The sequence below is a fragment of the Pelodiscus sinensis genome, chromosome 1 (genome assembly GCF_052426305.1).
Source record: "Pelodiscus sinensis isolate ZL-2025 chromosome 1, ASM5242630v1, whole genome shotgun sequence".
Classification (NCBI taxonomy): Eukaryota; Metazoa; Chordata; order Testudines; family Trionychidae; genus Pelodiscus; species Pelodiscus sinensis.
Genome location: NC_143052.1, coordinates 112,264,673 through 112,281,088, shown reverse-complemented (window position 1 = coordinate 112,281,088; position 16,416 = coordinate 112,264,673). Strand labels below are relative to the sequence as shown.

At 43.0% G+C, this 16,416-nt stretch overlaps 1 protein-coding gene across 30 annotated transcripts in view; it reads left to right on the top strand.

Moving 5' to 3' along the window:
* The window catches only part of MICAL3 (microtubule associated monooxygenase, calponin and LIM domain containing 3), a 234,511-nt gene that overhangs the window by 210,952 nt on the left and 7,143 nt on the right, over nucleotides 1–16,416 (top strand). For 24 of the 30 annotated variants that reach the window (XR_016346908.1, XM_089769356.1, XM_089769377.1 and 21 more), the window contains 3 exons: nucleotides 11,884–11,949; nucleotides 14,999–15,098; nucleotides 16,311–16,384. Coding sequence is in view for 29 of the 30 variants with exons in the window: in XM_089769356.1 (XP_089625482.1) it covers nucleotides 11,884–11,949; nucleotides 14,999–15,098; nucleotides 16,311–16,384 (240 nt within the window). In the remaining variant the exon portion in view is untranslated. Of the gene's footprint in view, nucleotides 1–11,883; nucleotides 11,950–13,313; nucleotides 13,382–14,998; nucleotides 15,099–16,310; nucleotides 16,385–16,416 lie in introns of those variants that run through there. The other 6 variants (XM_089769384.1, XM_075896930.2, XM_075896964.2 and 3 more) reach the window with 2 other exon arrangements.

Sequence of the window (16,416 nt, the reverse complement as noted above, 5' to 3'; positions counted from 1 at the left end):
TGTCTGTCTGCTGGGAATAGTTCCAGTCTGGTACACTAGCCTTTTGAACCTCCCACCCCACCCACAAAAAACCCCACCCACCTATGTTCAAGTGACTAGAATACCAGCTTTTTTTCTTATTGGCCTCAGCTTGTCTGTGGTAATTTTCATGTGACAGCCCTTCCTTGGAGCCCTGTGCTTCATTTACTGTATCAGTCTCTCTCGAGTTTATCTTATACTGAGACTTTGCAAGGAATTGTTCAGCCAGAAGGTGCTTCCTGGACATGCCCATCAGTTATGCTCCATACCCTTATGTGCATATACAGTAGGAGCTGTAAAAGGGTTGATGCTGAGTTGTAGTTAATAGGTCCTTATCCCTCCCTAATGCTATCTCCACGATACCTTCCCCTCCGTATTCTAATCAATGCCTCCATGGAGACAGCAGTCCCATCACAATCACTAATGACTAAAAAAATATAAAAAGCAAAAGTAACAATTGATTTAAAGGGACACTGTCATTTTAAAAATTAAATCCTTGTGCTTCAAATAATCTCAAATTAATAAATCTAAAAATCTAATTTACTTTTCACAATTTATGGTCATTGACTTTGTGCATTTCTCTCAGCTTGGACAGTTGCACTAGATGGAGGATTGTCATTTTCTGTGTATAGTCAGTTTTACTGTATGTGGTACTCGTTCATTAGCACAGTTCTGTCATGTTTGGGTTTCCAGCACTCCAGCGAAATGTTTACATTTAAAAAAAGTAATTGACTTTGTTTTAAAAAAATCTGGTAATATTTCTATTCATATTAGTTAGTGAAAATGTCTTTTTTTTAATGTACTTTAAATTTGGGTCTAAAGTACAGTACCTGGCAGTATCCCTTTAAAAAAAATCCATTCACCCTCCCAGATCATGCAGCTTTGTAGTTCAGTTTATTTCCTCTGTGATGTGTTTTACATTTGCTTTTGGGGCTGCCAGAGCACTTAGGCCAGAAATGGATGCATAGTACCAAAGTTAATGAAAGAAGCTCATCTCCTTCATTGTTTCAGTTTAATAGCAAAGTCCCTGTCCTGCAGTAGTATTACCAGATTTGCCCAATACTCTGGGCTATGCTCATTTATTAGGATTATTCTTATGGGACTGGGGGGAGGTTAACAATTCTATACGTGTACTGCTTGTGCTTATTTGTGCTCTCATATGGATCTGAATTCTCTCTGCTGCCAATTCCCCCTCCCACTGGAGGTCTCCTGCAGGAACTAGGTTCCTTAGGATGGTGTTCTTCCCACCTTAGCAACACACACAGGCACTCACACCCACTACCAAAGCCTAAGAAGACTGCGTAATCAGCACTCACAAGCTGACCCCTCATATGTCCCTGGACTTAGCAGGCTGGGTTTCACAGCAGTGCCACACTGCACCCTCATGAGCCTTTGGACCCAGTGGGCTTGGATTAAACAGCACTTTAAGCTGCCATTCTCATATGCCCCCAGGTTCAGCACTTCCCTATCCCCACTTTCACACCACAATCATTCGCAGGCAAACCACACGATGAGCAAACCCCACAGAATTTGGGGCACTACAGGGATCTTTGGTGGGGTACAAGAAGCGTTGTTGCAGAGCAAATGGGGAAGCCAAAACAACACCCCTTGAGGAAGAGTGAGCAAAAGAAAAAGAAAGAGAGAGAAGCAACCAGCTTAACAATGAAAGTTATTTATCATATATATAGGGAGCCAAACACACAGAACAGTTGCAATATTAAATCTAACAGTTGCAATATTAAATGTAAATTGAAACTGTTTAGAAATGTTAGGGCTAGCTAACCATTTAACAGTTTACATAGGGCAGAGTCAGGAGGCTAAGCTTGGGGGTAGGGAAGGAAGAGAGAGAAAGAGACCTCACCAATCAGTGGAGCTTGCACTAATCGGGATTCCCAGATGGTAATGGGAGCTGGTGGTCCAAAGGGCAGAAGAGAAGCAGAGCAGAGCCCCCAGCATGATCATACAGGAGATGAAGTCTCAATGGAACTGATGCATTTTAAATCCAGGTATCAGAACAGTTTTTCTTGGGCAAGGGTAGGAGTTTTTATAGGGATAGGACAATTGTTCAAAGAGAACACTGGATTTGTTTATGGGTAAACAGAGGCAAGACAATAGAGACTGATCACACCTGTTTATGGGTGATGTTCCTTGACGGAGCTCACAATACCACTAGGCAGTTTCAGTATTTTGGATGTCAATAGGATCCATTACTAGAATAGGTCTGATAATGACTAATTGGGGTGTGAGCAGACCTGGGTTCATTAGCATCTGGAGCAGAGATTTCCCATCACGCAGTGCTTCTCTGCTTTTGTTATCCCATAGTTCAGTGTGGTTCCTGCTTTGGAAAAGCTGGTTTCCATTCTGTATGCTAATGGAGATGTCTCTCTGTGCTATCTTCCATGCAGATGAGGCTGGGGTGTTTCCTTAATTCTATCACCCTTGTCTGAAGCAGTTTAGATGTGTCTTCCCCGGCCTTTTCATTGCTTTGTCTTTGATTCTAGCAGAGGCCTAGGGGAGGGGGATGATTTTCCATGAGTGTGTCACTCCCTGACTCCCCAAGAGCACAGGGCTGGTAGGTAACAGTAGGTATGCCTGGGCCAACTGCTGTATCTGTGTTGAGTGCCAATGAAGTTGTTGGAGCGCCAGCCATATGGGTGCAGCCTCTGTCTGCACGTTGGCTGTTCCCAGATTATGGTTTAATTGCTCTACTAAGCACATTGTGAATGGCTAGGACTATTTCTTGGCAGTTAGTATCAGTCCATTAAACTAGTCTCTGAGCATCATCAGACCAGACTGCAGGAGCTGCCCTATCTATAGTATGCTGACCAACTAAGATAATCAAAAGTACAAAAAATATTTCTCAAAATGAGTTTTATATCTCTGAACCCTCTTCAATGATGAAGGGCCGTTAATGAATTTGTTCTGTATTCTTTGATACTGTTTGAGTTGCTTTACAGTAAGTCATTACAGATTGTACAGCAGCTTTCACAAGAGTAGCAATGCTAATCTGGATATCCTGATTGAATTTGCACATGCAGTTTTATGTAGATGGAGCATGTCTCACTCCCCATTCTAAAATGTTATGTATGGGCATCAGTAAACAAATGCTGCATTTCATGCTAGAGCTGGCTCCATTTCAGTGTGGGCAGTCGATCTTATGTGTATATTATAAAACATTTCAAAAACAGTGTTCAAAGAACATTATTAAGGTTGCAGAATCAAGCACTTAAAAGTTAGGAAATGCCAGAATGAAAATCACACAGCCAACCTTAATTTGTTCTCCTTGTGCATATGCATTATGATTCAGTCTTTAATTACATGATCTCATATGCTTTTTCCTGCGGGATCCCTACCTCATTCAGTGCATGATGAATGGTGTTCCCTTAAAGAGAAGTTGTTCAATATTCTGTTTGTTCCTCAGCATTCCGTGTGTGGTCCCAGATTTTATTTACTGCACACCATTCAAAACCCACTCTGAAGACAGTTCCTCGTGGGCTTCCTCTATACCACTCATTACTATAGTGTCTGAGAGTCTTCACAAACACTAGTGAATTCATCTTAATAGCCCTGCTGAGAGGAAGTATAATTCTCTCTCTTTTACAGATGGGAAGCTAAGGCACAGAGAAATTAAAATCAGAAGTTACAGCTAATTTTGGGTGCCCAGTATATGAGAAATTGGCCAGTACCTAGGAACTAATTTTTTTTCAGAATACTTAGCATCATTTAGCCCTTCCTATGTTCAAACCACAACTCTCATTAACATCAGCTAGGAATGCTCATTACTTCTGCAAATCAGACCACAGAGTCTCAGGTTGGGTACCCAGAAAATGGGGAAGCTAACATTGGTGACCATCTGTGAAAAGTTTGGTTTCTCTAACTTGCCCAGCCTCAGATGGAACTCTGGCAGAAGCAAGTATAGAATCCAGTTCTCCAGGGCTACATTCAGCTTCCTTAACCATGAGATCATCATTTTTCTTCTTGGAGTCCTCTGCCACATTTACTACACACCTTCCAGCTCCTGTAACAAATGAGGCAGGGCCCTGTCGATAAAGTCTCCTTTACTATTCAGCTTGATTCATCCTCAAAGTATTTCTCTCCTGGGTACCGAATGGGGCAGTGTACAAATATGATGAGATCATGTAAAGAAAGACCGTATAATAAAGCAAATACACAACGGGCGTGAATAAAAGAGCGTGAATAAAAGAGCTTTCTGCTTCCTTTTTGGTGCTGCTTGGGCTGAGCACAGAGGTCACTGAAGACACAGGCTTCCAGATTTGGCATGGCCCACAACATCCTAGAAATGCAATTTCAGGGAAAGTCCTGCTCAGCCCTAGAAAGAAAGGGAGAGGAGCCTTACTGTGGTTAATGTTGTTGCTCTTGAGCTCTTCCCCTCTTCCTTCATTGAAAAGGTACTTGTAAAGATCAGCCAACAGAGAAGCACAGAAAAACCATGACTACTAATAGTAGTTTAATTCTGTGCATCCTGTTTAAAACAGGCTGTACCTGAAACTTTGGGGTTTTTCTAACTCAATTCAAGTTGACAGTGTCCCTTTAAAGACTTGCAAATTAGTCTCACAGTTGAAATCAGGATGGCCCCACATCATGTACTTGGCAAGCATAAGGTTCCAAGAGGAGGGGAGGACTTCAGAGGAATGAAAAAAAGAGACAATCCGCCATGATTAGACAAAGGATTTTTTGTATTGGTCTAACTCAGATATGGATTGGGTTTTTATCTCAGACTTCAAACTAATGCCCTTGCTCTGGCTACTAAAGGGAAGTTATTGTGGGTTGCATAAAAGTATCTCTCACTTCCTCTTTCCTCAGCTTGTGAAGCCATCTGTCACCACAGCAATGTACAAGAATCCACCTCTGATCTGGTTCTTCTGGCCAGCTCTTCTTTGGGCTGGCTGCCAAACCGCTATGGTTAGCCAGCAGTGTGCAAATATAATGCCTTGGCTATGAGGCAGCACTTCCTAAAGAACCTGACCCCCTTGGCCTGAGGGGCATCATTTGACATCAGTAGGAGGTGTACATGCTCAGCAGTGCTCAGGGAAAGCAGCTCAGCTCTCATCCCATAGGGCTCAGGCAGAAAAGATGTACAGAAGCTGATGGTGGGGTTTAGCTTAGGAATCCTGCTTCCACCTTCAGCTTTTCTGTTGTACTTTCTTCATTCTGCCTGGTGCTTTCTTTGTGTCTATGATGCACCATCTCGCAGTAGAATGGGCGGCAGGTCTAAGAGGCAGGGGAAGGCATTACCTTCCCACACTCTGCCCCCTGCTTCAGCACGGCTCCCGGGCTGCCCCGGGCTTCAGCTATGCTCAGGCTGGGGACACTGGGGTAGTGCATCCTTCCTGTGCTCCAGGGCAGTAGACTGGGGGTGCCTGCCTTCCCCGTGCTCCAGGGCCAGGGAGGCTGGGACCATGTGATGCCCTCCCTCCCTAGGTATGATGGGAATGCAGTTGGGGTCAATACTTCCCTTGCTCCATGAAATACAAACAGACAGAAGGAGAGCAGAGATGTTGCGTTGTACAGCATAGGATGGGGGTAGTAGAGTGGTCCATGATCCAGTAAAATGAGCTGTTTCAAATTGCATAATACAATAATAGAGCACAGTATCATACCATACCATGATGATGGGTGCTTTATAAATGTTACAATAGTAATTCACTGCAGTACAATATGCTATGCAGTACAGGATAGTCAACACATTGCAAATACTCTGTAGCTTTCCCCAAAATTCTGTAATACAGTGGCAACATCGTGCTTATAGATTAAAAATAAAAAAGTCTGGAGCCCTTTCCAAGTCACTTATTATGACTGGAAGCAGAGGACATTCTGCTGGAGGAAGAAGCATTAGTATAAGCCAATAAGAAGAATAGGTGCTTCTGGTTGAAGAAAGTAGCAAGTAGAGAAGTAAAGAGGCTAGAAAGGAGAGGGGATTCTGATGGGGATGCAGTAGAATTAGATCACCAGTGCTTTTGGCAGTAACTTTGGATACTAAAGAATCATTTGTGGCTTGGTGTGGAGGTATTTCTGGTGGTGGTGAGGAGGAAGACACTGAGAAGAATAAGAAGTTTGTTATGAGATGGTTACTGCAAAAAGCTGCAAGGGTGGAACAGTGGTTCTGATACGAGAGGGAAACTGGGAAAAACTGCTTTGGGCAGGGGGGCCAAAGGTGAAGCTCACGGGCTTCAACCCCAGGCAGGGAGCTTGCAACCTGAGCCTAGCTGCTCAGGGCTGAAGCCCTCAAATTTTGGTTTTACACTGGGCAATGGGGCTTGGCCTTGAGACTCGGGCCCCAGCAAGTCTAAGCCAGCTCTGGTAACACCATTCAAAGGGGGCTGCTATCCACTTTGGGGTTCTGACCTACAGTTTAAGACATAATGACATAGACATCAGTTGGAAAAGCAATACGGCAAAACACCACATTTCCAAAAAGTTTGTGGAGTATTTTGGGAATGTTTTGTATTGTTTCAGAAAATGGGAGTAGTAACCAAGGAGCAGCTATTTTAGACTTGATTCTGATCAATAGGGAGCAATTGATAGTGAATCCTAAGGTGAACAGCAATTTGAGTGAAAGTGATCAGGAAATGAATGATTTCATTATTCTAAAAGGAAAGAAAGGACTGACACCAGCAGAATAAAGACAATGGACTTAAAAAATAAGATTGTGACAATTGCGGAGAAAAGGTAGGTCAAGTTCCATGGGAAATAAAATCTAAAGGAAATAGTTCAGTGGAGCAGGCAGTTTCTTAAGGAAGAATAGAGAAAAGACCAAGTTCTTCAGTGACCTGAAAATCAAAAACGACAAGTACTACAAAAAGTGAAAACGTGAAAGAATTACTGAGGAATACAAAAGAATAGCACAAGCAGATAGGAACAAAATCAGAAAGGCTAAGGTACCACATGTATTACACGTAGCAAGTGACATAAGGCAATAAGAAGAAGGTCTTTAAATATATTAGGAATAATAGAAAGATGAAGGAAAGTATAAGTCTCCCAAGGAAAGCTAATATCTGATGATATCAAGAAGTTTAAGGTTTATTTTGCCTCAGTCTTCATTAAACAAGTTAATGGTAACGAGATACTCAGTACAATTAATATTAACAACAAGGGGGAATGAACACAAGCTAAAACAGAGGAAGAACAGGTTAAAGCAGAGGTTCTCAAACTGAGGTTGAGACCCCAAAATGGGTCACAACATTGTTTGAATGGGCTTGCCAGGGCTAGTGTTAGACTGACTGGGGCCAAAGTTGAAGCGCGAACACCACTGCCTGGGGCTCAAGCTTTGGCTTCAGACCTAGGTGTTGGGGTTCAGGTTACAGGCCCTAGCCCAGGGTGATGGGGTTCAGGCTTTGGTTTAGGCCTCTTCACTGCAGTGTCAAAGTTTTGGCAGGCTCAGATGTCAGTCCCTCCTCCTGGGGTTGTGTAGTAATTTTTGTCTCAGAAGGAAGTCATGGTGCAATGGAGTTTGTGAACCCCTGTGTTAAAGGATATTTAGATGTTAGATCTGTTCAAGTCAGAAGGATCTGATTAAATTCATCCTCAGGTCCTTAAGGAACTAGCTGAAGTAATCCAGGAATCATTAGCAGTTTTCTTTGAGAATTCCCAGATGATGGATGAAATCCCAAAGGACTGGACAAGGGGCAGACATACTAGCTAACCTTAAAAGGGGGAACTTAAAAGACTCAGGGAATTGCAGACCAGTCAACCTAACTTCAGCACCTGGAAAGATACTGGAATAAATTATTAAACAAGCACCAGAGGATAATAGGGTTATAAGGAATAGCCAGCATGGATTTGTCAGTCCTGGGTCTGGTACTAGTCAATATTTTCATTGTGATTTGGATAATGAAGTATGTTTTTTTCAGACTTGCAGATGGCATCAAACTGGGGGCAGTTGCAAGCATTTTGAGGGGCAGGATTTTAATTCAAAATAACTTCACAAATTGGAGAATTGGTTGGAAATCAAGCTGCAATTCAGTATCAACAAATGCAAAGTACTATGCATAGGAAGGGAAAATCAAATGCACTGCTACAAAATGAGGAATCAAAGAGTAGGTGACAGTACTGCTGAAAAGGATCTGAGGCCTAAACCAAAGGAAGAGGCCTAAACCAAAGGATATGTTAACACTAGATCATAGATTGAATACGAATCAACAGTGCAATGCAGGTGCAAAAGAGCTAATCTCATTGTGGGGTATAAAACAGGAGTGTTGTAAGAAAGACATGGGAGGTGATTGTCCTGCTTTGCTTGGCACTCATTGATGGGGCCTCGGCTGGAGCTCTGTGTCCAGTTCTGGGTACCACACTTTAGGAAAGATGTGGACCAATTGAAGAGATTCCAGAGTTACCAAAAAAACAAAAAAAGTTTGTTAAACCTGATCTAAGGGAACTGGCCATGCAGAGGGAAAAAAAGTCTGAAAGAGGACCTGATAAGTCTTCAGCAATGTTAAGGGCTGTGATGAAGGTGATTAGTTGCTCTCCGTGTCCACTGAAAATAGGACAAGCAATGGGCTTAATTTGCATAAAGGAGACTTAGATTGGATATTAGGAAAAGCTTTATCACAATAAGACTAGGCTTCCAAAGGAAGTTGTGGAATCCCCCTCACTAGAGGTTTTTAAGAACAGGTTGGACAAACACCTGACAGGAATGGGCTAGGATTACTTGGTCCTGTCTGAGCACATGGAGCTGTATTCGATGACTTCTTGAAATTCCTCCCAGCCCTCTATTTTTATGATTCTATTAAAACAATAGTACCTGTCTGGAAACTAACCAGATGGGTTCTATGATAGCTTTGGCTTCAGATCATGGCACGTGCTAGAGTGTAACAGCTGACTTGATAAGAAGGTAAGATTTCAATCTAGAAAGGATTGCATTTTATTCTGTTCTTTGTTGTTTGGTGTGTTCATCATATAAAGCTATGTGGTTTTTTAAAAAGACTTGCTGGTTTTCCAGAACAACCTGATTTCTGCCCTGCTATATAGGATCACATAAATTGTATGTACTGACATGACATGCTCCATGCTTTCGTCTGGGGCAATAGAAAGGGATACGATGAAATATAATTTGACAGTGCATAATTCAGGTTATGTACACTGACTTACTGGCAGAGCAGTATTAATATTCATTTAATGGGCTAGAGTTACAGTTGTTATGGGCACCTGAAGCCTTCATAACTTGATTGTTAGCACACTTTGCTGGGGAGAGGTCGAGGGTATTACCAAATAAGAAGAGGTTAGGAGCAAGAAAAAAAATCAGCCAGAACTGCAAGAAGAGCTTCCACATTGTAGTTACAAAATAGCCCATCAATATAGTCGTGTGTGGTGGATATGTTCTGTGGCATTATGCAGCAGACCAGGGTTTATACCTACGCCTGGTACCTTGCTCTGTGATTCTCCAGTGATAGCTACATGTAGTAATCTATAACCATGTTTGCATGGACTACCAGTCAAACCACATAACATGCTAGGCTGCTCAGTTCTTGTTTGACAAATAACAGTCTATGCAGTCTGCAGCTGCTATTTCTGGAACTATTAATGGTTCTTACAATGATTGTATATTCAAATGTAAGTGACGCATAATCTTTCCAGCCTCTGCAACTTGAACATTTGTAGCAACACAGTTTGGTGCATATTTCTGAAGATTCTGTTTTGACACAGTGCCCAGTGCTCTTAAATCATAAAAAAGTCTTTGTCTCCAAAGAGCTCACAGTTTAAAAAACAAAGATCAGCCAAGAAAACACTGATATGATTACTTTGAATATTTCATAGCAGGAGATGGAAGTGGTGATTAACATATTGACATGGGTTATAGTTTGTTTTCCTCACAGAAAAAGTAGAGTTTCAGTGAAGAGGTGAGATGTTCAGATGGTGTGTACTCAGCACACTGCCTTTATATAAATTTTCAGTTTCCAAGCAAAATTTTCTACTAACAAGGCAAAGTAAGGTATTCATCAGCCACCAAGTCTGAATCATTTAATGAAAGCTGGGGTTGTGTTTTTATGCCACCACCAACAAACAAAAAAAATCTGAAAAATATCTCAAAAGTTTGAAAACTCTCTTTCCCGGTAGGGGAGGGGAGGCACGCTTCTCGGTTCAGACCAAGAAATTTCAGTCTAAATTCAGTTCTTTTTAGAAAGTTCCAGATGAGCTGAAAAGAGGATTTTTGAATGTAAGTGACATGAGGCGCTATCTATAACTCGCATGACCGATTTTGGAACCTCTCTCCTAATGTTAGCCTTTCTACACCCTGTGCGAAATATTCTTCCTGTCTGAGAGCACAATGCTGCTCAGCCACAGGATTTTGCAAGCTGTTGTACTCTCCCCCTCACTCCAGTGTGTCCTATGTGTGCTGCGCTATTTCTGTGATGGTCCCTTCTCTAACACCTCTCCCTGTTCTCTGATATACTAGGTTTCTATAGTGAAAGCTGCCTCACTATTGTGCCTGCTGTGTTATTTTGAATTCTCTGGGTTATGAATTCTCCTTGTCATATTGTTGCTGCCTTTCCCTGATGCAGGCATTCCTTCCTTTTTAACAATAGTTGTATATGCAGAGTAGCAGGTGTCTTAATCCTCCTGCTTTGATATTCAGGCATTTCACCTTCTTGGTGCATGTATTCTCCTGAGATACTGTTAGAAATGTTAATAATTATTGGTGGACATGCTGTTTAAGAGTGGATTCCATTTCATGTTGACATCTGGGATGACCGTCCAGCTTTTAGCAGGGTCAGTGTTTGTTCTCTGAGAGCACATTGAAAGGCTTTTGATTGAGAATGTTTGCAATTTTTATCCAAGGACTTGGCAGGACAGAGCTGAGGCAGTAGGCTTTCACTCTGTGCCTACTCCTAGTCTCTCTAATATTGAAGCCTGGTGAAAGGCAAACTCAATTTTAAAACAGTGGAGCTCTTGCACGGATGATATATTGTTGTGCTTCATGGAGTCATAGCAGAAAAGACGGAAAAGATTTATGGGGTCATTTTCACCACCCTTCCCAAAGCAGAGTTTATGGACACAGGCCTTCAGGAGACCTCTGCTTCCCTGTCACCTTATGAGCCAGAATCTGGAATGGTGATGCGGGTCCTTAAATATAAATTAAAGTTGCAAAGCTTATTGACTGATCTTAACCCCATATGTACTGACACAGGTGATTTTTGACCATTAAACATTGTTCCCCATTCTAAACATCTATAATCCTATTAAGAACATGTGTACTTTCCATGTTTGCTTCTCGGGATCCTAATGAGCAGGTTCCCATGCCCCAAGAGAATCAAATTCTCACTGCCATGTTCCCCATCAGGGAGAACTCAGTTCCATAAAGAAGGGACCCTTCCAGCATTGCTTTCCCTAACTTGAAAAAGAGAGCATGGTTATGCTAAACCTGTAAGATAGGATGGCTATTTAGAGGTGATGCCTTGTGTAGGCAGTTGAGACCTTTTAGACCTTATTTTAAATGCTGACATTTACCAGCAGGAGATAATTATTCACCTCTCTTCACTTACTCTCCTGGTGTCTTATACACTCAACATAGTGTTAGAATGAAGATTCTGAAGCTGAAAACCCACAATGAACAGGAAAAACTCAAAAGCAGTCTTCCTGTCAGTGATTGTACAGCTCAGTAACTGCTTCTCCCACTGCCTCAGTCTGCTCCTGTCTGTTATCTGTGCTGATGAGGGATCTTACTCATCTGTAGACTGTTTCCCTTGTTTCGGCTTCTCCATTTCTTGTATTTTCTTTTCTTCTTGTTGTTTCCTTTCTTTCTCACTCTTTATGCTTTTTGTCCTCTGCTTGTCTTTTATTTCATTCCTGTCCCCCTCTTCCTTGCCTCCTCCTCTCCTACCTCTTCCTCATTTGGTCTTATTGAAGTTGACCCCAATGCCGGGACACCACGTCGTAGACCTCTCTCCTTCTGCCCTTGCTGTGCCCATGAAGGTAATGTAACCTCACGCAACCTGTCTTCCTCAGATGAATTTTCATAGCAGCACTAGTCAGCTGGTGACAAAAATATCTCTTATATCCAACCTCCAAAGCCCTCCTGTCTCCTTCCCTCCGTCTCAATAGCAATCTCTGTAGCAGGCTTGTATGAGTGTGCAATTTTTTAAGGTACAGTATCCCTTTCTCTGTTTTGAATTGGGGATGGGGTAGTCTCAAGGTCACTGGGCATTGATTTGCAATGGCAGCAGAAGCAGTGTCCTACCCTAAAGCTCCTGTTTTCATTTGGTGTATTTGATTTCTCTATTCTTTGTCATAGGTGTCTGGGAGATGGGGCAAGGGATGAGGGAAGAGAATCTCTTTCCTTAAATGACTATTTAATTTGACTATTTAATATGATGGATTAAAGGAATACTGTGTCCTTACAAAGACTGGTTTGCAAAACATCCCTGAGCTTTCAAAAACCAACCAACCTAAACCAGACTGGTCTTCCGTGATCCATGTCTTGCTGAATGCATTCTTGACTTTGTCCCGGATGGAGTTTGCCATAGTAGAGTTTCCATTGCCAAGGCATGGGGTAGGGGGTGGAATGTGATCACAGTTAATTTCGCTAACCACTTATTCCGCTTTCCATGGTGCTCTCACATTGACTGTCCACCCTGCCCTCCCCACCCCTCCCACATCCCTCTGCTCATTGGCTGTTAAAAACAAATACATACATAAAGAAAAGCTATTCATGGGTTAGTAGCAAGGTGTATTTGGCTGTTTCTTAGAGGCATTTATTTTATATCCTGGCACTGGAAAGGGTGGGGAGATTCCCAGTGCTTTCATGGCGCCACTGCACTGGACATCTGCATGTCTAAGCTCCCCCTCCCATGGCCACCTGGGCATATTGTGCATAGATGCTCGGAAAGGATTGCTTGGAACGGAGCAACAGACTAGTATAAAATCCAGAGAGCCAGAATCTCTTGCGGGGGAGAGGGGTAGTATCCCCTAAATATTTACTATTTCTGGCTTTCAGCAGCTAGGCAGCAGCTTCACTGCTGCTTAGCAAGAAATACTGGGTCTTCCATGTGACTTCAGTGTAAGGGCTGGTAGGAGCTAGGGATAGAGGCAGGGCACAGATATGAATTCACAGGTCATTGGTGTGGCACATATTTCCAACTTCTCCGTATCTGGTATTTAAATAGTAAATCTTCTGTCTGGTTATTTTTGGCCTCTAAAAGAGTTAGGGTTGCCAGATGGTTTCAACAAAAATACCGACACACTTGACATTACATCACAATCTACATTACATCTCATTTAGAATATACCGGACATTTATATTTTCTCATTTATATTTTCTCAATTTGTTTCCCGAACAGAAAGCTCAAATATTGGACTGTCCGGTTCAAAACCGGACACCTGGCAACCCTAATAAGACTGCTTAAAAGTAAGAGACACTGCTTTTAATATAGATGCTAAGTGTCTATAAAGTATAAGTAAACAGATATGTCAATTAATCTGGGAAACCTTGTTAGTCTGTGGAGAGTAAGAGGAGATGATTTTCAGGCATGATGCTGATAGAGGCTTGTGTTATAAACACCAACAATGCTGTGCTCAAATCTCTGCACCTTTGAGCTCAGTTTGAAGGCCCCGTCTTGCAACAACCCCCTGCAGACAGGCAACTTCCTAGTGATTTCAGTGGGACTTTCTGCCTGCCGAGGGGTCCCCCTGCATGTAACTCATTGCAGGATCACAATAGGAATTACCTTGGAAGAGCTTTTATGGCAGTGGTGGGCAATCTATGGCCTGTGAGCCGCACAGGGCCCATCAAGGTAACCCACTGGCGAGCTGTGAAACGTTTTATTTATGTTGAGCAGCTGCAAGCACCATGCAGCTTGCAGTGGCTGCAGTCTGCCTTTCCTGGAGAATAGGAGCTGTGGGGGCTGTGCCTGAAGACAAAGGGGGCCACTGGGATGTGCTGGCCGCCACTTCCCACAGCTCCCATTGGCCAGACATGGCAAACTGTGGCTGCTGGAAGCTGCAGAAGGTGATATGTGCCGACCGTCAATGTAACTAAATTATCTCGCAGACTGCCAGTGGATTATCCTGGGTGTGCACCTGTGGCTGGTGCACTGCAGGTTACCCACCACTGTTCTTGGGGTATTGTGCGGTCTGAGACATATCTTGAGTCAGTGCAGAGAGTTCAAGAGAACATAGTGTAGCTATTTCATCTGCACTACATGTGACATCATCGGAACCTTGCCTTTGGATTATGAGATGAGGATGAGGTTGTTTCTTTTAAAATAAAATCAGATTTGCAAAAAGTCAGTTCTCGCTTTCTCCCTTTTATTAGCAAGTGTAGCATGGCTTTCTGAGTGTGTCATTCTAGCACTGATGAGAAATTCCAGGAATAACGTATTTATAGGATATAGTGAGCTGCTGTTAATAGATGCAGTAAGCAAAAGACTCACCAATGAGAATGGAGATGTAGCAGGAAGAAATTACAGGAGAAGAGAATTCATCAACAGATGAGCCAGTGAAAAAGAAGGTTTTCAATAGAGGTGGCAAGGAGCCACTCTTAGCCAGTAAAAGAACAGTGATTCAGTTGATATGACTGAAGGACTGGAGGATATAACATAATGGGTACACAGGGTTTGGCAGGGAAGAGGTTCCAGTCAGCATACCTTAAAGACCATAACATGGAGGAGGTGCAAAAAAGTTGTTACAAAGTTCAATTTAATTTCAGGAAGGCTAAATAGAAATGAGCCACTAAATTATGGGTTTACCAGAATGAGAAGACAGGGGAGGGGCAGTAGCAAAAAAGGATTCCGAACGTGTTGATCCAAGGAGGAGAGAACTCTTTAGAAGTTGACATCTACAGGTCTGTGCCCTCCTCTTTCTATGTGCTGTAGGCAAACTAAATGGACCCGGCTTGGGAGTGCTCTGGCAGCATCTTGCTCGGCTTTCTTTGCACATTTTGCCCTCTTTTTTTGTTCCTGGCTGTTGGGCTTGTGGGAATGGAACGGCATCGTCATGAAAACTTACAGGTTTTCTCTCTTGGCAGGCATGGGGAAGAAGGATGATCCGAAGCTGATGCAGGAGTGGTTCAAGCTGGTGCAGGAGAAGAATGCTTTGGTTCGCTATGAGTCTGAGCTGATGATATTGTGAGTGAGCAAGAGGTCTTTCTGCATGGGGTAGCGCAGCTTCAGATTACTCTCAGATAGCACTGGCAGGGCCTGCCTCCAGCTCTGTCTTGGCTGTGATGGCAAAAGGCCAGTTATATGTGATCAGAAGCCTCTTGGACAAAATGCAGTTCCCAGCCAGTAAGTTAATAAAAGTACATTTTGAAAGAATCTCTAGAACAAAAAGAGCTAATGATGAGTGGAAGCACAAAAGCTACGGATATGCCCTGCGTGTGAATGCTTAGCCCAAGATATAAGCTCTCCCAGCAGCCTCTCAGGCTGTTTCTGTACAGAGCATCACTTGCATGCCAGCTCATCCTCAGTCTGTAGTTTTAGTGACAGGTGGGCTTTGGCAGATAACAGTGCAACCCATTCGCTTGCTGGTGCAAGGTCCTTTTTTGCATGCAGCTGTGCTGTCTGCATTCTGATCCCTTCTATAAATAGATTCTGTAGCCCTCACTTCTCTGTCTACAGTGGGACCCCTAACTGGGCCCAGATCCTCCAGCTCTTTTCCAGATTAGGAACACCAGGGGCTTACTTAGTGTTTATGCCACCAAATGCTTTACATTCTACTGAAATAAGTTTGTGAGCAGGCATGCCTTGACTTTGGTTTCAAAAGCTTCAGGGCACTCTGGGATGCTACTACCAGAGAAGCACTAAAATGCTGCCCAGATTAGAATCTGAGGAGCCAGTGCCCTCGGATATCCGTTACTTGGTAGGTAACTTTTTCTTCAGAGCGGGATATAGCAGAAGGGAGACTTGCATAGAGGTAAAATGTGGCTTGAGCATTGACTGCTGATGCACCTGCTCCTTCACACTGTCTCTGGCTTAGATTTTAAATCTAGCCGATGGCACTGTGAATAAGATCAGTTTAAGAAAGCAGGATGGCTGGTTGCTGCCCAGTCATGTGAAAAAGGGGCTCTTTCTCCATCTCCCCACCCCAACCGAACGCTGGTGGTGGGGAAGCATTAAGATTACATTTTAATCAGGAAAGAATTGGCTGCACCTCTCCAGTGTTGTTCCGAAAGAGTCACAACAGTGCTGGAAGGGAGTGTCTGGGAAAGTAAATAGAATTGGGTGGGAGGAAAGTAAACACCAGAATATTTTAATTTACTTACGTGGTAATTTGTGTGATAGCTCCTAACTAGCACAGCGCACACCATAGGTTCATTCTTGCTTTCTTTCTCTTTTCAGTGCTCGAGAACTGGAGCTGGAAGATAGGCAAAGCCGGCTGCAGCAGGAACTCCGGGAAAGAATGGCTGTGGAAGGTAAGCATCAAGAGACACAGCAATCCAAGGAG